The 26462-nt window shown below is 38.3% G+C and overlaps 2 protein-coding genes across 2 annotated transcripts in view; one reads left to right on the top strand and one right to left on the bottom strand.

Moving 5' to 3' along the window:
* Positions 1 to 18779, bottom strand: part of stxbp1b (syntaxin binding protein 1b) — a 35312-nt gene extending 16533 nt beyond the window's left edge. Inside the window, exons 1-8 of the mRNA XM_055161613.1 lie at positions 18684 to 18779; positions 10557 to 10606; positions 9237 to 9318; positions 7785 to 7861; positions 6255 to 6333; positions 6060 to 6163; positions 689 to 837; positions 405 to 489 (exon numbers count right to left, since the gene is read on the bottom strand). Of these exons, the coding sequence (XP_055017588.1) occupies positions 405 to 489; positions 689 to 837; positions 6060 to 6163; positions 6255 to 6333; positions 7785 to 7861; positions 9237 to 9318; positions 10557 to 10606; positions 18684 to 18720 (663 nt within the window). The 5' untranslated portion in view covers positions 18721 to 18779. The remainder of the gene's footprint in view (positions 1 to 404; positions 490 to 688; positions 838 to 6059; positions 6164 to 6254; positions 6334 to 7784; positions 7862 to 9236; positions 9319 to 10556; positions 10607 to 18683) is intronic.
* Positions 18780 to 19577: 798 nt separating this feature from the next.
* Positions 19578 to 26462, top strand: part of niban2b (niban apoptosis regulator 2b) — an 85840-nt gene continuing 78955 nt past the window's right edge. Inside the window, exon 1 of the mRNA XM_055161485.1 lies at positions 19578 to 19825. Coding sequence (XP_055017460.1) covers positions 19771 to 19825 — 55 coding nt within the window. The 5' untranslated portion in view covers positions 19578 to 19770. The remainder of the gene's footprint in view (positions 19826 to 26462) is intronic.

Below are 26462 nucleotides of genomic sequence, written 5' to 3'. Positions count from 1 at the left end.
CTCTCTGTATCCTCAGATGGATGGATGTGTTCAGATATACAGATTTTACAGATGACAGTTGTAATGCTCATTTATTCTTAACTACAAAAACACTGGAGAAAATGGCCAACTTCTTTATGTTATAATTTGAAGATGATTATCCAATCAGAAAGCAGAATGAGCCTCACACGAGTCTCTCATTTGGGTTCAGTTGGTTTAAACCTAAAATACCAAAAATGTCTTATGTGAATCCAAGAGAGTACTAGTGCTGCTGTGCTGTATACGTCCACATACTGAGAGGGAGAAAAACTTGCTACAGGCTACATACGGTTCCTTACATGTAATCGAGTACATACTCTAGTTTTCAAAATTCCTATTCAATATGAGTGAATAAACACAAAAAGTGTTTATTTGTATATCCCTACCTCTCCCATGGTGGGGTCATCTGCTTTGTATCCATCCAGTTTCTCCTGCAGCATCTGAGCCAGAGTGGCACAGTCTTTGTACTCGCTGAAACACAGACATTCAGATGGATTCTCTTTATAGTCATATATTATACATGAAATACAATGTGCCTGAAACACAGACACTGCAGGTTAGAAATATCTATTTAAAGTGTGCTTTTTTAAAATTATTATTATTATTACTACTTATTAAACGGTAAAACAAGTGTGCATATATCATTAGGCAGAGAAGCCGTGTCCCTCACACTCTGTAGCGGACCCCGGGGTACTCTTTGAGTGTGGCACACAGAGTGGCTATCTGCTCAGCACAGCGCTCCAGCATGTTGTTCTTCACGTCGGCTTTGAACGGGCTGTAGAAGTCCTGGAAGGCGTCCACTTTGTCCAGGGAAAACACCTGCACCAAAGACGTGTTTAGAAAGAACACTATCACACACATTTATACTAAAGAAACTGTATGTCAACTCGGTCAGTCGAACAGGTAGGATCAAAGGCAAAGGAGAAATTCAATTTTGTTAACTGGAAAGAAATGAAGAAGAGGTCTGGATGACCTGCCAAATGTTTTCAATCAAGAAAACTTTTGTCTAGTTGACAGAATTGAATTTCTCCTTTCCAATACATGCATCACAAATTTCAGACTTCCGGTCATAGCGCAATGCATAGTGGGAAGGATTTTCCAAAAAGTGAGCATCAAACTGACATGTTTGATTTCCCAGTGGTTGTGTCTATTAACAAAGCCAGTCTTTTCTAGTTTTTGAACCATATTGCTTTTGTTTCTGGTTCTGATATTGTCATATTTTAGTTTTGGGATTCGGACATTGTAATTGTGTGATTGTTGGATGCCCTAACAGCAGAAAACAGCTCGAGAAATGGGCTTCAGAAGTTTGCGAACGTCATAAAGGCAAAAGAGAATCAGATCTGTGTGACTGCAAACCTCCTGTTTCCCTTCCCAACTGAATTGAAAAATAGCGATGGGCAGTGTTGATCCACAGGAAGGACCAAAAAGATAAGAAATCATCCCGAGTTTGCAACAAACATTTTGTATGTGGAGCGTCAACAAAGCGGGATCCGCGGGAAGCGTTTGTTAAGCAAGAAGTGCAGAAGACAAACAGGCTGAGTTTGCACTTTCATGTTCTTGTGGTTTTACAGCAACATCACGTCTTGGTTGTTTTGCAGTGGAAGGTGTTTCTTGACGAACAGCTGGTGCCTTTTGCTTTGGCAGTGACTTTTTAAATTCGTAACCAAGGTTGAGTGAGGGATTGGGATTTTGCTTTGATGTCGCTCCACATACAAAATGTTAGATGCAAACTCGGGATGATTTCTTAGGCAGCCAAAGGTTTCCTTTTTGGTCCTTCCTGTGTATCAACACTGCCCATCGCCTTTGCCTTTCACTATTTTTCAATTCCATTGGGAAGGGAAACTGTTTGAACAGAGGTTTGCAGTTACACAGATCTGATTCCCTTTTGCATTTATGGAGTTCGCAAACTTCCGAAGCCCATTTCTCGAGTCATTTTCTGCTGTTAAGACATCCAACAACCACACAATTATAATGTCCAAATCCCAAAACTAAAATATCACGATATCAGAACCAGAAACAAAAGCGATATGGTTCAAAAGACTTGAAAAGATCGGCTTTGTCAACAGACACATCCCACTGGGAAAACAAACATGGTGGTTTGATGCTCACTTTTTCGGAGGATCCTTCCCAGTATGCACTGCACAATGACTGGAAGAACGAAATTCATGATGCATATAAGAACTGTACTCAAAACCATCTTCTTGTCAGTGAACAAAGAAGTAAGGCAGATGCTTTGTTAGCATGCTAGTTGTTGTTTGCATTACAGAGACATCAACTCACTGTATTAATAATTAGGATGCTGGGAAAGCATTAGGAAAGTGAGAAATACGTTCGGTTTGGACCTCTGCAAACAGTTTACAGTGAGCTAGTTCTGTATTTATTTATTTTATTTTATTTCATTTTTAAGACAGCAAAAATCTGTAATATCACTTTTAACTCCTGATTATAAAATACAGAACTGCCAAAAAAGTCTGAGATAGTGAACAAATACACATTTTACAAGTTGTTCTGGTGAGATGAACTATTTTTAGTCTGAGCAGTATAGCTACACTTTTCAAAAAATATGAAGATGAACCAAGGATCATCACTTTAAAAGAGATTTTTACAGGTGAATTCACAATGTATCTGCTCTGTTCTAAATATAAGAACAATTTCATAAGAATGAGCTGAGCCGAGAAATAAGGAAGTAAAAGTTTCCACAATGAAGTTATGTGGAGGTCTTTTTAATCAGTTATTGCTGAATTCTACCTTTGAAACAATTTAATGTCTTAATCCCCAAACAACATAATCATTACACATAAAAATATATTTCTTCACATTTTAGAAAGTCTGGAACACTGAGAAAAGTGAAACAAGATGCCAAAGAAATGATATGTACTGTATCTGTAAGTACTACACTAGAGAGATATAGTGTACTGTAGCTGATCTGGGCTTGTACACTCTGTTTCTGTTCTGGTTTACTTTTCTAAAAACTCTGCGAGACATCTTATATATCAGATATTTGGCATCAGGATATTAACTGATTATTCCTGTAATTTGAAAATTCAGAAATTCTCTAGCAGAGGTGGAACCAAGTCATTGTTTTGCAAGTCTCAAGTAAGTCTCAAGTCTTTGACCTCAAGTCCAAGTCAAGTCCCTAGTCAAATACTGGCAAGTCCAAGTCGAGTCTCGAGTCACTGGTCCATAAGTCCAAGTCAAGTCCAAGTCGTCTGCTTTGAGTCATTTCAAGTCTTTAAACCAAAGTACTAAATACAGCTTAAATTTTTGCAATTTATATGAATTTTAAACTAAATTATACAGAAGCATTTATGTAATAGTTCTAGAAATGCTGCTTTTTCCTTTTTAAATGTCTTGACAAGATCTTAGAATGAATCATTACGATCAGAATAGAAAGAATTCAGATTTAAAAGAGTTAAATAACAGTTATTTTATCATGTAGTTCTCTCTATTGTACTGCATATTACTGTAGTACATTTGAGGATACCACATCACAGTACTTCAGTTACTGTTGCCATAGTAACAAACAGAGAAGTGGGAGGGACATGTTCCAGTTTGTTCCTTTAAAATTAAGCACGGCATTTATCAACTGTAAAGAGAAAGGTATTTTCTAAAAAACATATATGATTTTTAAGAGAAGCATCAAGTCTTCTCAAGTCACAAGCCTCAAGTCCGAGTCAAGTCCCAAGTCACTGACCTTCAAGTCCAAGTCGAGTCCCAAATCTTTCTCTATTTTATCAAGTCAAGTCTCAAATCCTAAAAATAGTGACTCAAGTCTGACTCGAGTCCAAGTCACGACTTGCAAGTCCCCACAATCTGTGAACCATTAGTGTATTCATTTTTCAATATAAAATCAAAAATAAGAAAAAGAAAAAACAATTGTTTTCTTCATTATTTGTCTCCAAAAGCAAAATGAAAAACCGGATAATGATTCATTTTTTCAGTTTTCGATTTTGTGTTTAAATGAATAATGGAAAAAACAGATAAAGGTTTCTGTGACGTAAACTGTGATGCCGGACTTTTGCTGAACCAGACCGGGACAGAGACCAGGACTTAGACTGGAACCAGACCTGGACTGAGTCCAGGACCAGACCAGAACTGAGACCAGGACCAGACCAGAACTGAGACCAGGACTGAGACCGGGACCAGACCAGGATTGAGACTGGGACCAGACCGGGAATGATACCGGGACTGAGGCCGGGACTGAGACCAGGGCCAGACTGATGCCAGACTGGTACCAGACCAGGACTGAAAACTGTTTAGTCCTGGTTTAGTCCTGGTTTACTCCTGTTTTAGTCGTTGTTCAGCTCTGTTCTCTAGCACATTTTGTCAAGGTGCATTATTCGTAGCACAATCCATACCTTGAGTAACTAGAGCAAAGTGCTTTAAAAAGTGAACTCCCACTGTGTTATGAAAGTAAGATTAGTTTTCTGGTGGAGTATTCTCTAACTGCTCATCTCTAAACCTGTCACAACAACAGATTTCAAAGTGTGATATATTGCTGAAGTAAATATAGACGACAAAACATAATACTGAAACTAATTTATTCCACTGACACAATAACCCAAGTGCAGATTTAAACCACAAAAACTATTCTAAACATGTAATATATTGTTTTAAAAATCATGAGCTGCGATAAATAAATAAGATAATTTAACTTTAGTATTTATTTTGTATCTATAATGAGTCATAGAAGTTCATAAATCAATGATGCAAAAAATAACACAAGATTTCCCATTACTGTAATTTGTCATTTAGGTCTCATTTTCTCCCAAACAAAATCCCAAAATCCATCTGCTCCTCTGTCACATGATCAAATCCCCGTTCCCCTGTCGCTCGTCCCATCTGAGCTCTGATTGGCTCCCGGTCTGTGCACTGTGACCGGTAGCCAATCAGGTGAATGGATCAGGAACGAGTGGGCGGGGCTTATGGATTAAAATGATGGGTCGGTATCAGAGGATTGAAACAGGAGCTGATCCTTCACTGAGGGGTGTGTGTTATGTCATTCAGTGAAGGACTAGAAGGTTCTGGAGAATTCTAGCTTGAGAGGCAATTCATGTATATTTTGTTATATACTCTAGTACTTTTGATGGACTGTGAATATTTCAAAATAGGATTGTTAGTGTCTTTATGGCAGCAAAAACACTGCAAAAAAACTAAATCTAGTGAAGTTAAGATGACTTGAATTAAGAAAGTTTTATCATGATCTGAATCAATGTCACGCGACAAGTAACATTATCTGCCAGTTAAACAAGACTTTTTGTACTTCATGGTATATAAAAATACATCTTGCTACCCTTAAAATATGAAAAACAACAACTTTTTGCAGTTAAAATAAGAAACAAAATTGAATTAAGAAAAATACACTTGCTCCATTGGTAGATCTTTTGACTTGTCAAGTTGAATCTACTCAAATAAAATAAAATAAGTGTGGCCAAAATATAACACATAAACACTTAAACCTATCAGAAAATGACTTAAAAGTAGTGAAATTATCTGTCCATGCAGCAAGATCATTTTACTTGAAAAGTTATCTTAAAATAAACTACTTGAGACTAGAATGAAGCAGTCTCTGGTCAGTGTTCATGCACTGGAAATAAGTTTATGGATGCTACATTTGAGATACAAATACTTAAAACCAGTTTAGGATTAGTGTTGAAATAAGAAAAACAACAACTTTTTGCACTTAAAATAAGAAGCAAGATCTAATGTTGCTTAAATTAAGAAAAACACACTTATTCAGTTGGTAAATAATTTTACTGGTCAAGTTAAATCTACTCAAATAAAGTCAAATGTTCTTAATTTAAGTCATTTTAATTTACCTAGATATTGTTTTTTTGCAGTAAACAGAGCATTTTGAGCTTTGGAGATGTAGACAGACTAATGATAAATGATTACTCAAACATGTATAAATGAAACAAAACACAACTCCAGGTCTGTTTTTAAGGAGGTAACAACATTCCAACAAGCCTTAAATCTCCCAACAGTCCAATTTGTGTAATATAGGACCTTTGATTTAAAAAAAAAAATTATAAAAAATGTACCTGTGACTCGTAGGGCAGAAAGGCCACGTGGATCTCGGTCAAGGCCTTCATGGCTTTGGAGGCGCGGGACTTGGTGAGGAGTCCAAACAGAGTGTCTGGGATTGCTGAGGACAGAAGACACAGAGGATACACAGAGGACAACATTAAGATATGAGTTTGACCAGTGAGGAGAGAAAAGGCTCCGTCCACACTTACTGTCTGTGAAGAAGACGTGGGCTGCTCTGTATTGGGGGTTTCGGGGGTCTCTGAAGTCATCGATTAGACCTTCTACGGACTACAGACAGAAATGAATGAGTCATTAGATTAAACACAGACTAAAATACAATTCCCCTTGCCAGTCTTTGCACCAAAACACTCTTCCTCTTTCCTATGATATAATAATATGGGACTTCCCGTTCCCGTCACAAAATGGTAAATCTATTCATGGTGGCATTTCAGTGTAGCCAACAGTGGATTTTCATTTACACTGACCACACTGTGTTTTTGGTCAATAAAGACATGCACTTCCAATAAAAGTTGCGAAAGATGTTTCGTTCAAAGACAAAAATTGTGCAAAAGAAAAAACAGATCCACACAACAGTCTTCATACATTTCTGAAGAAGGGCTTGACCTCAAAACATCACATTGTAGTGTAATTAAAATAAAAATTTAGGAGTTTCAGAGAACTGCAGAGTGGATCTGTTTTTTCTTTTACACCATATAAATACAAGTCAGTATAGGGAAGTGGGCGGGGATAGGGTGTAGGTGAAAACAAACATTTTCTGAACACTCAAGCCTCAAAAGCAGGGCAATAATTAAAATATGTCGCATTTAAATTACTGTATTTTTTGGACTATAAGTTGCACTTTTTTTCATGGTTTGGGTGTTTTCTGTGACTTATACATTGGTGCGACTTAAAATTTTCACACTGACAGCCTCAAGAGGCGGATGTCTCCTGCACAAAGAGCTGCTGTCCTGTCTGTATCATAACAGTCGATTGCACCATTACTTCTGTGCCACTGAACATTTTTAATTTAAACAAACTTATAAAGACAACTGAGAAGACTGAACACAAATGCCTGCAAAAAGAAAATTATATTTTGCAGATTACAACCTGCAAGTAGCAGAATCTGCAGCCGAAAACAGTAATCAGTAAGCAGCAGAAAGAAAGTTTGGTGCGAACAAGAAACTTGTGACAACCGGAAGGGTGTGCCATTCGGCTTTCCTAGAAGTCATTGGATCGATCGACAAAACCTGGACTTCAGTGACAACCAAAACCATTCTGTCGGGATTCAGAAAGGCCGGAATAATTCTAAGTGCAATAGATGCTGAGTCTGACGACAGCTGCACAGAAGAGGAAGCGGCGCTCGGTTTACCTCCGGAGGTTGCAGAGTTACTCAGAAATGACACCAAAGATGAAGAATTCAATTTAGTGATTTGGAGTGAGATGGAGAGTTTGGTAAACTTGTTCTGTTTTGTTGTTTATGCTATAGTTATCTGAACTGTTCATATGTGATGTTAACAGTCTGTTGTTCTCTGTTCTGTTATTACTATAACTTGACTTTCAACATGAAATGTTGGTTCCTGGTCTCTGATTTTATAAATAAATTTTCCCCAAAAAGTGTGACTTATATATGTTTTTTCTTCTTCAATACACATTTTTTAGCTGGTGCAACTTATACTCCAGAGTGACTTAATAGTCCAAAAAATACAGTAAATTATACTTATTCACAAGTGTATTGTTACCTCATCTGACGGTGTGATCAGGTAGATGGCCTCCATACTGGGCAGAGGCTCACGCTTCTTTGTGATGTCTTCTACAACTGTACAACAAAAACAGAAAAGTCTTAAAGGTGCATTGTGTAACTTTCCTGGTGGAGGGTGTGTCCAATGCTCTTCTTCAGGGAGATGTTATTGCTTTGTCTGCCTGTTTTTCTGGGTATTTGTGAGCTATAAAATCACCTATAATTGAATAAATGTAAGGTAGAGCTCTTTAATGTCATACTGTGGAACATTCCAGGCAGAGCAATGACATCTCCATAGAGACAAACAGTTGACCGACCCCCAATTAAAAGGTAACATCAGGTCAAAGTAGCATCTAGGTAATTTTAAACTACTCAATTTAAGAACATTTCACTTGATTTAAGGAGACTGGACTTGACAAGTAAAATTATTTCCCATAATTTTCTCAATTCAAGCTTACTCTAAGTGCAAAGAGCTGTTCATTTTCTTATCATCTGCGTAATAAGATGTCCTATTTAAAGTACGCCTAGTCTTGTTCCATTGGCAGATTATTTTACTTGTCATGTCAAATGTGCTCAAATTAAAGGGCCCTCATGTAAAATCAACTTTTCAGAGCTTTCTGACTTTCTAAGAGTGATGTGTGGGCCTTGTATATGTCACCGAAGTGGTTTTTAGATTGATTCTGCATTTTTTAAAACAAATTGCAGTGTATTTCTGTCACCCTCCTACGTGACAACGAACTAAAGCTGCTACAACGATGACGCGGCAGCTACACCTATGACACGTTTGACGTAGCAGAAGGTGCTTTGCAACCGCCCCCATCCCCCGCTCCATCATCTCCGGCCCTCCTCCCCTCATCAGCTGATCCGCCCACATGAACACCTAAACAAAAGTGACAGCATAAGCTCATTGTTCTACACTGCAGTGTACACGATATAATAAGTTTATCTACTAGTGTTTATTTATGCTTTACCAATCAGTAATGTTCAGCTGATGTCGACGCGGTGCTTGTACTTCATGCACCTCAAAGTCCTCGTCCGATGTATCGCCATGATGAAAAAAAGTTTATTCCTACCACTATCAGGGTGCAAGCCTGTCTCCCCCTCCCTCCCTGAGATGGGCGGAGGAAGGGCGGCTCACTCAGAGCCTATGTCACCTTTGGAGGGCGGAGCTTGTGCTTTCTCAGGACGGGCGGGGGGATGAGTAATAGTTGGTCTTTCAGAGTTCCTGGTCTGTGACTGACTCCAAGAAATCAGTAAGATTTGATAACTATTGTGTAATGGATGTTCCAAAACCCAAATTGTGCTTGTATATGTGCAGAAGATACAATGTGAAAAGAGTTATTTTGCATGAGATGGGCCCTTTAAGATAACATTTTCATAATTGAAGACACTTTAACTTGGCAAAGATCTTAGTTTCTGGAGAGATATTAATGAAAAGATGCTTGTGACTCACTGGTTATTCCCTCGGACATGATGTCAGTCATTTTACAACACGAAGACACCATCCTCATGCTCAGTTTGTCCACTACAAGAACCTGCAAAACACCAAGTTCATGTCAAATCCAATGCTGGAAGAAGTACTCAGTTATGTTACTGAAAGGTGCATTGTGTAACTTTTCTGGTGGAGGGTCTGTCAAGTGGTTTGGAATGTTTCACAGTATGATATTAAACCTTTCAATCATTCCAGGCAAAGCAATGACATCTCCATAGAAACAAGCAGGTGACAGACCTTCAGCCATAAAGTTACATAGTGCACCTTTAAGTAAAAATACAGATACAGATGGAGCAAAAAAATATAATAATAATAAATAAATACTCAAATAAAATTATAAATATCACAAGAGAAATTCAACTTAAGTAAAAGTATTAAAGTACTTAAAATTTACTTAAAGAGCAGAAGTATTTTGTGCAGATTTTGAGTTCTAATAAAGCTTCAAATGTACTGATTTTGTTAGAGATTTGTGCTGATTTTTTTTTAACAGAAACAACTGAATCAACCTTTTTATACTAAGTGTTTTTATTTGCTTATTTATAAGAAATCCTCAGCCTTTTCAGCAGATCTCACACATTAATATAAACGAAACAAAATCAGTGGGAGCAGGTAGTGGGTGCTCTTGGAAAAAGGATCAAACTTTAAACACAACAGAATCCAGGCACTCCAAAGAAATAAAAATCGCACAGGGAAAAATATAGTTAAAAGCTTTATTTAGATGGTCAAAGCCAACATGTTTTGATCTCTTCATTAGGGCTAGCCTCCTTGTGTGATTTTTACTTCTTATTCATAAAAACTAGGGATGTAACAATAACTGAAATATTGTTTTCAATATTTCATAAATATGAAAGTTCTCACAATATCGTGGACCATCACAATATATCGAATTACAAGTCTCTTTGCTTTAATAAAGAGTTATGATGCAGCAAAAGCTTAAAAAGACAGGGAACTACAAAGACCATGATCCTTTGCTCCATGTCAGTGCAGACTACATGAAGAAATAACAGTTAACAACACTTTTAAGTCTTAGTTCTTTGGATTAAGTCGTGTCAAGGCATTTTAAGGGGAAAAAACTGTTAGCCTCTGCAAACTATCTCAATAAATATCATACCGTGATGTTTATACCGTGATGATATCGTATCGTGAGACTTGGATATCGTTACACCCCTAGTAAAAACTTTTCAGTCCAGTTAAAAATGTAGTGAAGTAGAAGTAGTACTGGTAAAATCCTAGTATTGTTTGTCAAAAAGTAAAATTCGAATGATATACTGGGTCACTTACTTTCCATTTTCCTTTCTCTCGTGCTTTTTTGATGACATCGTTCATAATCTCTGCAAAAAAAAAATAAAACCGGGTTAGCGTTAGACATTTGATTACAGAAGCTGTGGATTTCATGTTGTAGTCATCATTTCATTTCATCTTGTGTCTCATCTTCTGATTGCCGACCGTGATGGGGGCTGTCACATCTAGAGATAAGACACATTTGCATGCAAGAATGTACTGAAGACCAGTCCCAGGGGCAATTCTGTCATTAAAAAAAGGACACATTTACATAATTTTCTGACCTATGTTTTTTCATATTGTTTCCTCATCACAAACAGACCTGGAGCTGTGTTTTGCATATTTAGACACTGTTCCACCTTGTGATGTCATGTGGTAATACAAGAAGTGCTCAGTGTTTTTAAACTCCATACTCCTTCATTAGAATCACTGACTGCGTATACATGTACATGAGTATCCCAGTTATGATTGGGGTTTTTGAGTATCCCGGTTTCGTCATAGTGCATGTATACGGTTTCAGTATCCCGGTTATGAGAAACCGGGATACTGTACCTGGTATTTTCTGATAGTAACCGGGATACTGTGGCATGTATACACAGTATCCCGGTTACTGCAACATAAATTTGAGTGCGCATGCGTCCAAAAGACAAATACTTTTCAGTCTTTTCACCACTACAACAGCGACATAAATAAAGTGACCACACATGAGTGAAATGAGTGAAACCTAAACCTGCACAGGAATCTGCACTCGTACGACCTGCACACGTATGATCGCTGAAAAGTTAAACATGAAACATCTTCTATACGATATACGCACAGAACACACTTACCATCATCAGCCACTCCTCTGTCACAGAAAAAACACATATATTCCACTGAGTTGTGTCCTTTAGTCCGACAGAAGCTGAACAGCATCAGCGGCACAAGGAGCGAGCTGTTTTTATCGACGCTTACAGTTTATGCGTAATGTAAACAGATGTGACAAAGCTGAATTATATTATCAAACGGGCTGATGTGGTTATGGTGCATATGTTATAAAGCTGAGTTTATTTATGCAGAATATTTTAATTAAAAAATCTACACGTTGGGTTTGATCTGTGCAGTGGATTGTGGGATACCTCATAGCTCCGTACCGCTGGTTAGAACCCATGGATCTATTCAAATAACCTCCCGAGCTTCCTGTTTGTATTTTTCCTGGTTTATTAACTTAAATTAGGTAAATTTTTGTGCTTGCGCATTTGTGAGATTATGTCAAGAAACTGGGATACTCTATTTGATCATGTATACTCGAATATGAGTATCCCGGTTTCTCAGTGCACATGTAAACGCAGTATCCCGAATACTACCATAACCGGGATATGGCTAATAACCGGGATACTGATGTGCATGTATACACACTCATCTGGATAATTTCAGCTCTGGAATCGCTGATCTCTACTAAATAAAAGGTAAAAGGGAGCTGTGAACTAGAAAACTACCACTTCATGACATCACAATCTGGTACAGTGCATTTTGAGCTTTGGAGAATAAAGGGTGACTCTGTGAATGAAACAAAAAACAACTCCAGGTCTGTTTTTGAGCAGGTAACGTCATTGTAACTTGGATTAGAGCTCATGATAGTCAGTTTTGTGTAATACAGGACTTTTAAGTAATACCCAAAGGGAAAATCTAATTCAGTTTGCAATTTTGATTCGATTGCGCTTAATCTTGCAACCCTAACAGTTACGTAATGTATTTGGATATGTTTTTGTACTGTGTTTTGTGGATAAGATGCAATGTAAGAATGGCATTCATTTTTTACTTTTTGATTAAAGCAACACCATGTACCTTTATGGAGCAAGTCACCTGCATCAGTGTTTCCCAGACTTTTTTTCTGGGGACACATATTTTAAAAGTTCCATACCTTCATGGCCCAAGACAATACACATTATTTGTAAATCACAAAATAAAGGTGGATTTGAGCATTACTGAACATTAATGAGGATATTTTACTGTTGACTGAGTGATCATGTCTCTGAACAATTAGTATTACTCAAGTTTTAAACAATGAAAAACAGTAACCGAAGCAGCAATAAAAGGATCCACAAGTTGCCTATTTGAACATTAAACGAAGCCAATTTCTTTTTCTTTTCAACATTCATCTGAACCAGCAATATTGGAACAAAATTGTCAATAAAATAATGACAAAAAGATTAGAAATTATACAAAACATGTCTTAACATTTCAACATGTCTAATGAGATGTGCTTTGGCTTCACTTTTGAGCACAGATACAGTCGTCCCTCGCTATATCACGGTTCACCTTTCGCGGTCTTGCTGTTTTGTAGATTTTTTTTGTGCAATTTTGCTTTTTTTTTTTTTTTTTTTAACAGTGTATCAGTGTATGAACGTGATTGGCTGAGGGGCTGTAGATCATTGTCAATCAATCCACAAAACCCACAATGTTGACAAAACGCACCGAAAGCTGGATTTCTGGACATGCTGAAGGAAGGGAAAAGTTATGCGGCTGTAGCATGGTCCTGCACCGGGTCAGGTACCCGCGGGCAAATAGTTGCCGGGCAGGTTTTAACGTTCTGGAATTTTACAGGTGGGTATGCGGGCAGGTAGTGCTGGGTAGACCTCTGTGCTGGAACACTGGTCCTTTCTCCTGCGGTCACCCCCCGAGCCCGTCCTGACAATGAGCCCTGGTTTACTCCTGTTTTAGTCCTGTCTTAGTCCTAGTTCAGTCCTGGTTTAGTCCTCCTCTTCAGTCGTGGAATCAGTCCTAGGTTAGTCCTGGGTTAGAATCTTCGGTTTGTTACATAAAGAAGGAGGAAAATAACAAAAGGACAACAGCAGGAATAAGTTTTAAGAAGGATGCAAAAAGTGTTAACTGTCCTGTTTGAGAAAAGTGTATAAAGTGTGTGGTGAGGGGTTTTACAGACTTAAAAGAGATATAATAATTGAAAAATATAAAGCTGACTACTTTGCAGATTTCACCTATTGCAGGTTATTTTTAGAACATAACCCCCGAGATAAAAGAGGGACCACTGTACTCTGATGAAATACAGATCCATGTATACATCTGTATATTGCAGACCTACATGCAGATCGTTACAAGGCGACCTAAAAAATCTCTTGCGACTCATCTGAGGGTCACGACCCAGTCTTTGGGAAACAATGACCTGTATGATTCCATGGAAATACAGTAGAAAGTTAAAACCATACTTCTGAGCATTCTTCATGGAAATAAAAAAGTTTTAAGCCATACTGTGAAAGACTAAAGCCAAAGGAACAACAATTTACATGGAAATAAGCAGGAGCAGCCCCTTCTCCAGTTCAAGTACGAGTCAGGTTTGTGGAAATGCAAGCCCGCTTAGAGTAAGGACACATGTTTTTAGTGCAATAAAATGCCAAAAAAGTTACATGGCAGAGCTTTAAAATTGCTGTGCTCTCATATTATCACCCAGTGCCTATAATGAACGAATGTAAATATGCATAAAAAGATTACATGCACATCCATACACGAATCCCCCATGACATCGCAGACCAGACACACTGACCAACAAAGTACGACACCACTGAAATAAAGGTCACCACACCGACCCACGTTACATAGATCTCCTAAACGATAGTAAACATTTTTCATTCATAAAACATGGAAAACATCAGGTGCCCTAACGCTCTCTTCACCCCATATACACACATCTACTTCCTATCTCGTGTGTTGATAACTATTGTCCCAGTTTTCTAAGCTCGTCAGACTCGACTGCCCAATGCAATCACCCCCTTTAATCTGCTCCTGCCCAAATCCTCTTATACCCTCCCTCCATCTCTCCCTCCCTCTCGTCGTCCGCTACACTATTTCTAGGCCTTTCCATGCTACAGGAAATGACATCATGAGTGTCCATACGTAAACAAACCGGGATCGATGGTGCCCAGGGTGAGATAAAGTGAACTAATGAGTTATAAGCACGCAGAATGGGTGGGGGTAAACAGGAAGTGTGGAGCAGTGGGGACAAGGACATGTCATATAGGTTAAACCAGTCACAAATCTTCACAACCAAAGTCAATAGACATTATTCATAAATTACAAAATAAATTTGTAACCATTATTGAACATTAAAGGGGATATTTTATTGCTGACTGAGTGATCATGTCTCTCTAAACAATTAGTATTAATTGACTACGACCGTAGTTTTGTGAGGATCACGTGGTTTAGAGGGAGGTAGTCATGACAGGGGCCACTTATTGTCAAGGCTCTAAAGTGCTGTGGGAAACACTGGTAATTGAACCAGAAATAAAAGGTATCCATAAGGAGCCTATGTGGGCATTAAAATGTGACCCACCTGAGGATCGCAACCTAGTCTTTGGAAACAGTTGGGTTAAATTACAATTAAACATATGTTGCTGTGTAACTTTTTGGTTGGGGGTCCGTCACCAGCTTGTTTCTATGGAAATATAGTTGCTCTGTGTGGAATGTTTTAGCCAGGCTGGCTCCATCTACTGCCTCTACTCAATTTAATTTCTCTCCAGCGACTAGGTCAGGAATTGGAATACACCAGAAGGTTTGCAAAAACCCTGGAAGTGCGAGTCCGGGCACCAGCCAATCAGCAAAGAGCCATATATTCTGTATTGGCAATGATTCCTGAGATCGAGGATTTAAAACAAAGAGAATGTTGGGTGAATTTTATCAAAGGGAAAGATGTTATTGCCTTTCTCTCTACAGGATTTGGGAAAAGATTAATATACCAGTTAGCCCTGTTAGTGACACATTACAGATGTCATGACCAAATAGCAGTGATTGGTTAAATGAAAAAAAGTACCCGCCTACCATCAAGTGAATGAATTTTAATGCTGTGAGGTCAGACGGTTTCCACAAAGTGAAGTCAGCTGATGAATCAGGCTAGGAATGTTCCACAGTATGACATTAAACAGCTCTACTTTACATTTATTCAATTTCAAGTGGTTTTATATCTTGAAAATCTACATAAACATGCATTCTAACTGTGAGCGACTATCCACAGATCTGACCTGTAACTTGGTCTGGTTTGGTCTCCATAAAGATAGAAAGGTTTAATACCATACTGTAAAGCATTCCAGACAACGCAATAACATAGAACCCACCATAAAAGTTACAAATATCTAGATCTGTTTCTGTAATGACAACGTAACAACAACTGCTATATTAGATTTTTGTGAAAATTTAAGTACAAAAGGCTTCACCAACACTGCTTTGCAAAAGTGCCAATCCAGTAATGAACCCGTATTAAATTATTAAACTAGTGCCAACTGGATCTGAACCAGGACTAACCCAGAACCCAGAATAAAACCAGGTCTAAAGCAGAACTAAACCAGGATTAAACTAGTACTAACCAAGAGTAAAAGCAAGTCTAAACTAGGACTAGAACTAGGCAAGGCAAGTTGAATAGGCTCTACAATGATCTCAAAGTGTTTCAGTTAGTGGTAAGATGTGGCCAGCAATAGAGGATCTGGAAGTGTCTTGCGCAAGGACACAAAGACGCTATGCAATGCCAATAAGAGAGTGAAGAGTCAACCTTACAGCTTGGGTAGCATTAGGAATTCTGTGGACTTCCTGATGCTTTTGATAAAAATCATTTATTTCACTGGATCCGTGAAAAAGCAGCACTTCTTTGAGTTCAGTTTATTTTAGTTTTTATTTTGCAGACCTATCACGCCAAAAATAATGTAAATAACCACGAAGGACTAGTCTGAAGTCTGTTGTGTGCCTGTCTTGTCCTGCCCCAATGACTGAGCTCAAGTAAAAATGTGGAGCTCATAGCGCCGTCATGGGTGCTGTAGTGAGGGAGGAGTTCAGGATTGTATTTGGGAGGATATAGGAGCATAGAGGGAGTGTAGGTGTGATATCTCCCTCTCATTAGATCCATGTCAGCAGCAGCAGCGTGTTCGTTGATATCACAATGAGGAGTGCTAGGGCTCTGATCCAAAGGTTTGGCAATTTAAATCCTGCTCATCATTGGCAGAGACGGCACATCCACTGACTCACAAATTGGCAGTGCGATTCCAGCTCCTACAGATGAATACTGCAGTTGAGTCTTTGGGCAAGACACTTCACCACTGGGGTCTGCAGACACTGGTGTATGAATGTGTGAGTGGTTCCTTTGCGAGCCTTGACAGTGGAAAAGCTCTATATAAAAGTGACCACAGAAGAGCAGACGGGCTGGACTCCTTTTGTCATTTAGTCACTGAATTGGTCAGTGATGTTTTATTCAACCACATTTTTCACAGCGGAACAGAAGAAAGCATGGAGTGAATTAGCTGGAGTTTTGGTGGTGACAAGACAATTTAATCTGCCTTTTCACTTGAAGCTGTTAACCAGCACTTCTCTGAGGACAGAGTAGTTTTGATGTGACATCCTAATCATTTCCCTGCCAGAGTACACTGATTGAATCAATACTCAGGGCATGTGTTTAGAGAGTGCATTAGAGTCATGATCTTGGACGAGAGCTTGCATCTTTGAAAGTCAAAGATGATCAGAGTTTCGAGATATTTTATTTTTGGAAAACAGTTCTTTGTTACTTGAGTGGAAGATGGAGGTCAAATAATGCTGCTGCAACTAACAGTTAGTTTGCTAATTGATAAATCAGATCTTTTGGTTAGTTGATTTAGTGAAAGGGTTGCGAATGTGATTTTTTTTTTTTTACAGTGATGAAGCTAAACTGATGCTGCTTGAGAACATCTTTCATAAAGTATATTTTCCAATAAATAAATAACTTAATTAATTAAAAACTTTATTTAATCATACATGATTCTTTTGTGATCCATGTAGTCACAGGTAGAACATGCAGCTGATGTAGAGTGAATAACTAGTGCTAATTTTCAACTCCTGTCCCTGCTTCTCGCTGCACATTGCATGTTTTGTTTGTTGATAAAACAATATTTCCATTACTAAATTAGTAAACAATTCTTTCAATTATTGATTAGTTGTAATTAGTTGACTTGTTTCAGCCCTGACAGTTGAAATGGCAAGAGAGAAAAGATGGTTTGCTATACATTACAGACTGATCAAAAACATCAGAACATGGAGACAAGCTGGTTGTGCACCCATCTTCGGAAATGTTACGTAGTGCACATTTATTATACAATAAAAAATAATGATGTAGAAAATCAGTCTTCTTGGTGATGAAATGATATTGCTTTGTTACTCACAAACAATAAATGATCTGATTGTTCATTGAATTATTGTCAAATCTAACACTAACAACCCTAAATCTGTGGTTTAAACTGCCAACAGCATTTGGACAAAAACAACTATTTTACATCAATGGAGAAATCCAAATGAAAGGCTCAGATGTAGCAGCATCAGCAGCAGCCTGGTACATGCAGTACTGACAGTTGTAGAGCAGTCTCAAAAGAAGACAAACAATAAAAGTCTTTTTTCACACATGTATGTTTACTGTAACCGGGGATGATGCTCAAATATAACCTACATACAGTATAAGGTTGAAAGCTTCATAACTAATTCAAATCAATCCTCTTTCTCAACACTTTAATGTAATTTCGTGATTGAGCCTAGATAAATTTTGTTACGTGACTTTTCACTCTCTTAAAAATGAAGACTCGCTGTGTAGGCTGGTGTTTGTGACAGGAGCGTTTCCTCTCGGAACGATGTCAGGCAAAGAACTTAATCCGCACAGACAAAGATTAGCGAGGCAGGATTTGCGCCAACGGGACTCACTGCGCGCTCGCTCCAAATGTGCACCTTATTGCTAACGTCTAAAACCCACACAGAGACAATATTAGAACAAAGACATAAAACTATTATTGCATGATTATACTTTGGCAATATGATATTGTAAAGGGATGAAAAAAGGTTGAAAACTAATTTTGAGGCTGACTGTGCCATCTGTTTGTGCGCTTTTACGAGTACCGGTGAGTCTACAGACACGATGTCCTTAAGAGGACTCATTTAAGATTCATGTAAAGATAAAACAGTGATGACAAAATGCAAATCAAGAAAAAAGAAGCAATTACTAATCGAAGCAAACAACTTTTAAACAGAGGAGACGAGGGTCATATCCAACTCTATTATTAACTAGTCAAACTAGCAACAATTATAGTTTTAAGAAGTTTACCACAGTGTGTAAAATAGTTTGAAGTCACTCACTTTCGCACACGATGGCCTTGATTCCCAGTGGAGCCATGATGAGCCTCCTTGGTCCAGCTCTACACGCGCACTGACACACGGACCGAGTCCACGAGCTGTCAGTCACAGCCCTCTCAGGACTTCCGTTAGTTTTGAAGTACTTTTCAAAATAAAGTTGACTCATTATTTATGACAAGCATGAAAACTCTTTCACTTTTCACTATTTCTATTCACGATTTCATGACGGCTTCATTTGTTTTGTTGCCTATTGCAGTTAGGTTCGGCTGTTTCGTTGCTTTTCTTGCTCCATTTCCTGGACTAATCCATAGAACTGTGAACAACAGGAAATGATTCGCGTCTCATCAACGCCACAAAATGCTCTGATTAAAAAAGGAACGGTGTGGTACATCATTTCGACCACCAGAGGGCAGCAGACAACCAACGTTATCTCCACACTGACTGTGTCGTGAAGTCTAAACCGGACACTAGACCAAAGGAACTTGTGCCACTGGTGATAAAGAATTGAGAAGAACTTTCCAGTGATATTGTGGTTAAGAATACACTTTAAATCACAAAATAACATGATCTATTTAATCAAGTAGTCGGTAAAAACTACCCCAGATTGGTGAACAGTTCATGGACATGGCATCGTGGTAAGGAAAGTGCACATAACCAATATTTGTCATATAGGCTAACCCATAACATTAAAATTCGGGAAAAAGGTAACATCTGAATGTTAGCCTTGATATAGTAGCCTTGGAAAAGCACAGGCTTATGTTATAATATTGGCTGCTATTTGCGCGCTTTGCTTGTGTATAGGAATGTTAATATCTCCCACGGTATTTGAAGGCAGCCCTGCAGAAGGTGGAGTTCCCGTCTTTAGTTTTTAAAGGAGGGTGTGTCCCCAGAGCCGTCAGTCTGAACTCGGGCACGCTTCTCCTGCGGCTTCCACTGAGCTCCTCTCCGCGCTGATTTCGCTTTGGTTCCTTTTGGTTCCTCTTTGGTTATGCGCGCCTCGTGCGTCTGAGCGAACCGGACACTGCGTCTCGTCTGAACCTCGTGGGCAGTTTTAACTCGAGTGGACTAAACTTTTGGCTGGGAAAGAAAGATGGGGGACGTGATTTCGAGTCACCTGGACGAAGCCAAGCGGGAGATCATCACAGGTGAGTGGCTGCGTTACGCACTACGTGTTTCTGGCGTTTTCTTTGGCATGCTCTGCTCACAAGTCGGCAGTGGTATTTCCAACGTGGCTTTACGCACTGGATTCAAGGAAAAAGGTGCACGTTTTAGCTCAAAAGTGACAACAAAATGTACCCAATTGTGCGCTAAACTCACTTACACTACCATACTAACTGGGGGGCAGTGGGAGTGGTCTGGTCATGTTAAATTTGGGAATCCGTATAAATGGGAAACACATTATGGATAGACTGGGTGAAGAGTAAAATACAGCTACAGTTGTATCTTTCTTATCTTATCTAGTAATTTAATACCACTTTTTAGCAAATGTCAAACACGTCTACTCTCTGGTTTTGCCTAAATGTAAGAAAAGTCTGAGAAATTTTGTAACTTGAAACTCGTTGAATAGTTTGGATTCCAATGCTGTAGATCCCACACTGGGGTGATGGCCATTATATTATATTTTAGATTTGTGCAGTAAAAACAATTGGATAATCATAATAAATGTGAAATAGATGTATATTTTTGGTCATTTCAAATATGAAGAGGTGGGTTAATCTTACGTTACATTCAAATATTTCATTCAAAACAACAATACTAGTGTTTAGTAGTACAGTTTTCAATAATCAAGGACTACTTCTCTGTTTGTGATTGTAGGGAGTGACATGTGAAAGTGGGAACTAGAAGCTGGAGTAAAGCCCACTAGGGTGGAGCTCTCCCACAAAGCCAGTCTCTATAGATACTTATCAGTGAATATTTATTTAAATTAGGCTACTACAATCACCTATACACAGACTCAGCAGCTCTACTGTTGAGTTACGGAGTATTTTGAAGTTGGGATGTTGTGATGTCACATTTTCATGTCACATACTGTTTTTAAAATTAAGATTGCCATGATTATTTGGTGAAAATGTGAAAAAACACACATACTAACACACCTTTTTTCCCAATACACACCACCCACAAAACTGATAATGAAAAATGTAGAAAAAACTTGCAAACAGCCTATCACTGCCTTAAAGTCTGTTGACACTGGGCGTTGGCCTGTTACTACCAGGTACTGAGTTTTGATTTTAACATTTTTATGCAAGTTTTTATACATTAATCTCTATTTGCCCATCATTTATATGCTTAGTTTACGAACACATACCATAGACTTGCACATTACAGCACTTTTTGTACTCTGGGACTGCAAAATGAATCGCAATCAGAATTTAAATGGACGCAATTGGCAAATCGCAAAGACTGAAATTTTTGAAGTACCGAAATTTGCTCCAAAAACAGTGAAATATCTTTGTGTATATCTTGTCTTATTCTGTATACAAACTGCTAACCCTGTAGTTTATAGCTGCGCAAACATGTTCTGAAATGTGATTCTTGTGCTACTTTGTCAGGTTGTATTTCATTCTTTTTGTCAGTTCTTCTGGACGTGCTTAAAATGTGAACTTGGAACAGAATCCTTTTATTAAAACACAAATCGCACATCAAATATTGATCACCAAAAAATGGCAATTGTATGTTTCCAAAATGGTCCAGCCTTATGTTTATGTATATGTCCGTCACCTATTTGTTTCTATGGATACGTCATTGCTCTGTCTGAAATGTTCCACAGTATGACATAAAACAGCTCTACCTCACATTTATCCAATTACAAGTGGTTTTATAGCTCAAAAATACCTTGAAAAACATTCTGACTGAGCGGGGTTGCCTCTCCACAGATCTGACCTGTAACTTGGTCTGGTTTGGTCTCCATGAAGATAGAAAGGTTTAACACAATGATGTGAAACATTTCGGACAAAGCAACAACATCTCCTTAGACAAAAGCATTTGACGGACCCTCCACCAGAAAAGTTACACAATGCACCTTTTAAGTTCACCCATCTGTTTTTCCCCACTTGTGCAGATGTGGACAGTGCAGCTTTGTGTATTTATCAGTTGTTCCCATGCAATTCAAACTCTGTCTTTACAATGGGCAGATCCATGGCTCCATATAAATGAGTGCTGCTTGTCGGGGCCTGTCTGTAATAAGTGCAGTGAGACTTGGGCATAGCTGACTGTAGCTCATCAGCAAAGAGCAAGATCGAACACGAAGTCAATACAGGCTATATATACAAACCAGAAGTCACTATCCCACCTATGCTACTATGATACAAACCATAGGCTGTATAAAGAAGTGGACAACAGGAGTGTGACGTCACCCATAGCGTTCAGCTCCAGTCAAATGAATCTCACAATGCTGGTGGTTATAGGGTGAATTTGGAGCCAGTTCTGCATTTGGAATAGGAATTTATTTATGAACAAAATGGCAAAATAAAAACAGGACCATGTAGAGCAGGTTAATATGGATATTTTAAGACCAAAATGATGAGGCTCACTGCAGCAGTTTACATAGCCTGTTTCATCAGCCGGTTTCACTTTGTGGAAACCGTCTGACCTCGCAGCATTAGGATTCGTTTGCTCGACGGTAGCGCGGTACTTTTTTTGTTTACTGCTGTGATGTACCACAAAAGGGACCCACACAGGTGCTTGAGTTTGACGTCATGGCTTCACAGCTCTTTGCTGATTGGCCGGTGCGTGGTCTACAACTTCTGGGTTCTTGCAAACTGTCTAGTGTTTGACACATTTCGCATTTTCACTGTTTTCAGGATTAAAATGGGTATGTTTCATATGAAATCTGTGTGTTTCATATGAACTTGAAGTGGTTTAACAAAGACTTTTAGTATCAGAGCCATAATTTCGGCATTATTTTTTTATTGAAACGTATCAAATAGGGTTGGGTGGTAATACGGTATTACGGTATACCACGGTATCAAAAAATGGCAATGGTATCAGTTTCATTACCATCATTAAAAAAATCTGCAGCGCATAAGGACTTAATATAATATTATAATGTAGTGATATTTAAATTTGTTTGCTCAGCACAAATTAATGTGTGGTTGTATTTTCAATTTAATGCTAACACGATTTAAAACTAATAGTATCTAATGTTTCTTGGGGAGGTGACATTCTATTAGTTTTGTTCCGCTGTCATGTGACTCTCATAAAGGAGGACAAGATGAGATGGCAAGTCCGACTGCAAGCGAGCTGGTCCCCCCTAAAAATACTAGTACTTCTGCAATTTGGCAGCATTTTGGCTTCAGGCACACATTTCTTTGTTTTACAGAAACAAAACTTAAAACCACGTACCTAATTTGCATGAACTGTAAGAGCTGATAAAAACTGCTCTCTTCTTGTGCTGTTGATGTGGTTCAGCTTTTGTCGGACTAAAGGACACGACTGGAATATGTTTTTTCAGTAAAATATGTTCTTTCAGTGGAATGTTTTTTTTTTTTGCGACAGAGGATGTTGCGGCTGATGGTGAGTCTGTTGGAAATGGTTCATGTTTAACTTTTCAGAGATTATAAATCTGCAGGTCATACGCATAGATTGTACAGCAGTGCGGCTTCATAGCTCGTACTAAAACATTTTGGTAATACGGTAATACTGTGTACTCCGGTAAAATCCTGAGACTGTTTAACTGTATCAAAATTTGGATACCGCCCAACCCTAGTATCAGTTCAATTTGAAATATATTGTATTGAATCGAAACCTCACCATATTGTATCGTGGCCTGTGTATCAAGGTATGTATTGTATCGGCAACTTCTTAATGATGCCCGGCCCTAATTGACATTGGCATTGGAACAAAATAAGCTGGATCAGTGCATCCATACATGCAACTGACTGATACAAACTGACCGAAACGTGTATTACTTTTAAAAACTTCAAAGACACTACCATGAATAAGTTACGTGGAAGTGGGCTCACCCCTCCATCCATCTTCATCAGAGGTGAAGTGTTTATGGGCACAATAAAAGGCCGCACCAAAGGAGAGCCATAAAGCCACAAAGCTCAGTTCATTAAGTGGGACTTCTCCAAAACATGTGGCCGTTCAACATATTTTAACATGGATTCTGAAGACACATCTTTGGGTTGTGAATTGCAGCAATATTTAAAGAATGTGAACTTTGCATAACCAGTTGACAGATTGACATTTTCCACAATTTAGTGTCTGAAATAGGTCTGAAATTTCTAGTGGTTTTTCATAAATCTTTTCTAATCTAAACCAAATTCAGCTCCGTCATTATTTTACTTTAAAGGGGGTCTGTTCCCAGCTTCTCTCCATATGTATACACTTGAACATTTCAGTGAAGTAAGTAAACGATCCTCTACCAGAAAAGTTACATAGTGCAGCTTTAAATTCAGTCTCTGCACTCACTAATTTGTGATCCAGTAGGGATATCAGCACAGCTACAGAAAAATATGCAGCACCGGATATTGACTTGCGAATATCCTGGTTGGACATAAATTGATGTAAAGATGCATTGTGTAACTTTTCTTGTGGAGGGTTTTCTCCATGGAGATGTATTGCTTTGTCTGGAATGTTTCACAGTATGGCATTAAACCTTTCGATCTTCACACAGACCAAACCAGACCAAGTTACAGGTCAGATCTGTGGAGACTAGGGCTGGGTATCATTAAGAAGTTGGCGATACAAAACATACCTTGATACATAGGCCACGATGCGATACATGTCTCGATATATAGGCCACGATGCGATACATGTCTCGATATATAGGCCACGATGCGATACATGTCTCGATATATAGGCAAGGATGCGATACATGTCTCGATATATATAGGCCACGATGCGATACATGTCTCGATACAGTGCGCTTTCGGTTCGATGCGATATATTTCAAATAGATTTGATACTGTTCAATAAAAAAATAATGGTTAAATCATAGCTGTGATACTAAAAGTCTTCAATTTCTGCACTCATTAATTTGTGATCCAGTAGGGATATTGGTGCAGCTACAGAGAAATTGTTTCACAAAAACAAACAACAAAATTGTAGTGATGTAACAAAATAATTTTGTAAAATATGCCAAAAATACTCTTGCTGATATATCAATACAGCTGTCCCTGATCGCGATACTGTATCATCACATTAAATGATACAATATATCAATATTTCGATATTTTTGCACACCCCTAGTAGAGAAAATACCTGTTTTTCTAGGCATTTTTGAGCTATGAAACCACCTGTAGTTGGTTTTGATTGGTGACAGACCCTCCTCCAGAAAAGTTACACACTGCACCTTAATGACTTTTTACTTGCTGAGTCTCATAATATTTAAACTTTTATTATACAAAGTTGTTCTGTAGTTCCTTGAGGGATAAAGCACCTATTTGGAGAATTTTATTTTTGTTTTAAAGAAAATAAATTCAGTTTTTTTCTGTCCTGGTATCAATTGATATCGGGTATCCATATCAAAATGAATCGAATCAAATCAAATCCAACTTAATTTATTATAAAGTGCTTTACAAGTGCAATGCAAAACATTTAACCTAAAGTACTTTATACAGATGATTTAGACATCCAATTCAGTTTATAATCAAATGACAATATGTATGAATAAAGATCATTTGACTTGCTTATCTTATCTATGTTCTTGTGCTTAAAATACTACAATTTGGGGGAGTTGGGAGCCTGTGTACAAATGCTTCACTCTTGCTCCAAAAACTACATTCTTTGTGTTTTTTTCTTTTATCTGTTATCTCAAAGCAGCATTTCTTATAACCAAGTCCGTTTTGTTGCCATTTCGCCCCATAGTAAAACAGAGCACATTATGTTGCATGTGTCTTATGTTAATCTAATGACAGGAGATTATAGTATGTGCGACGGTCTCCACATGTATCAGGAATGTATGGAATGCATGGAGAAAGTGAAGGAGAGAGGGAAAGAGAGAGACCTCCTTTACCCTCAAGACCAGACAGCTACAGACCGGAGCCAAGACCGGAGCCCAGACCAGACCAGACCAGGGCCAGGACTGGTTTCAAGGGAAGACCTGGATTTAGCATTAAGCTCACACAGTCACTCTTGATATGTTCATGTTTAATGCCGCGGCTGAGAAACATTAGCTGGAGCTGCTAATCTTTTCTGTGCTATGAAAATGGTGAGAACAAGTCCACGAAGTATTGGGATTGAAACCAAAACCTTTTTTTTTCTTATGGAATTTTGTCCTGTGCATTTGAACCAGCAAGGCATAATGCTTTATAAAGGACAATTTATCTTACCCTAGTATTAGTGGTGTAATGGTACACAAAAATCATGGTTTGGTTTGTACCTTGGTTTTTGGGGTCAAGGTTTGGTTAATTTCATCACAAAATGCAAAACCATTTACTTGTTGTTTATTTGTGTGTTTATTAAACCAACTATTTGTTTGAACTTTATACAAACAGGAAAATAAAATAAATGCAATGTGCTGCTTGGTGACACTAATAAGTTAAATAAAATATTCTCAAATAAGCAACAAATGTATTAAATATTAAAAAAAAAAATAATTCCTTGTAAACAGTAAACCTAACTTTTAAAAAGTAAAGTGCCAAACTTCAGGATGAAGTTTTACTCTATCTTTTACTCAATCTTCATATTTGGGGTGACAGAGATTCTGTGTTCGTGAAAGGTGAAAGTGAGGACCGTGGTGTGACGACCATAGTTTTGCAATGATTGATGTGGTTCGGAGGGACGTAGTCAAGGAGGAGGGCAGTTGTTGAAACACTGCCACCCCACTCACAGTTG

This window comes from Boleophthalmus pectinirostris, unplaced genomic scaffold (genome assembly GCF_026225935.1).
Source record: "Boleophthalmus pectinirostris isolate CB_2022bp ecotype Guang Dong unplaced genomic scaffold, ASM2622593v1 HiC_scaffold_4, whole genome shotgun sequence".
NCBI classification, from domain to species: Eukaryota; Metazoa; Chordata; class Actinopteri; order Gobiiformes; family Gobiidae; genus Boleophthalmus; species Boleophthalmus pectinirostris.
Note: the sequence above shows the minus strand (reverse complement) of the source record. Positions and strands in the feature narration are given on the sequence as shown.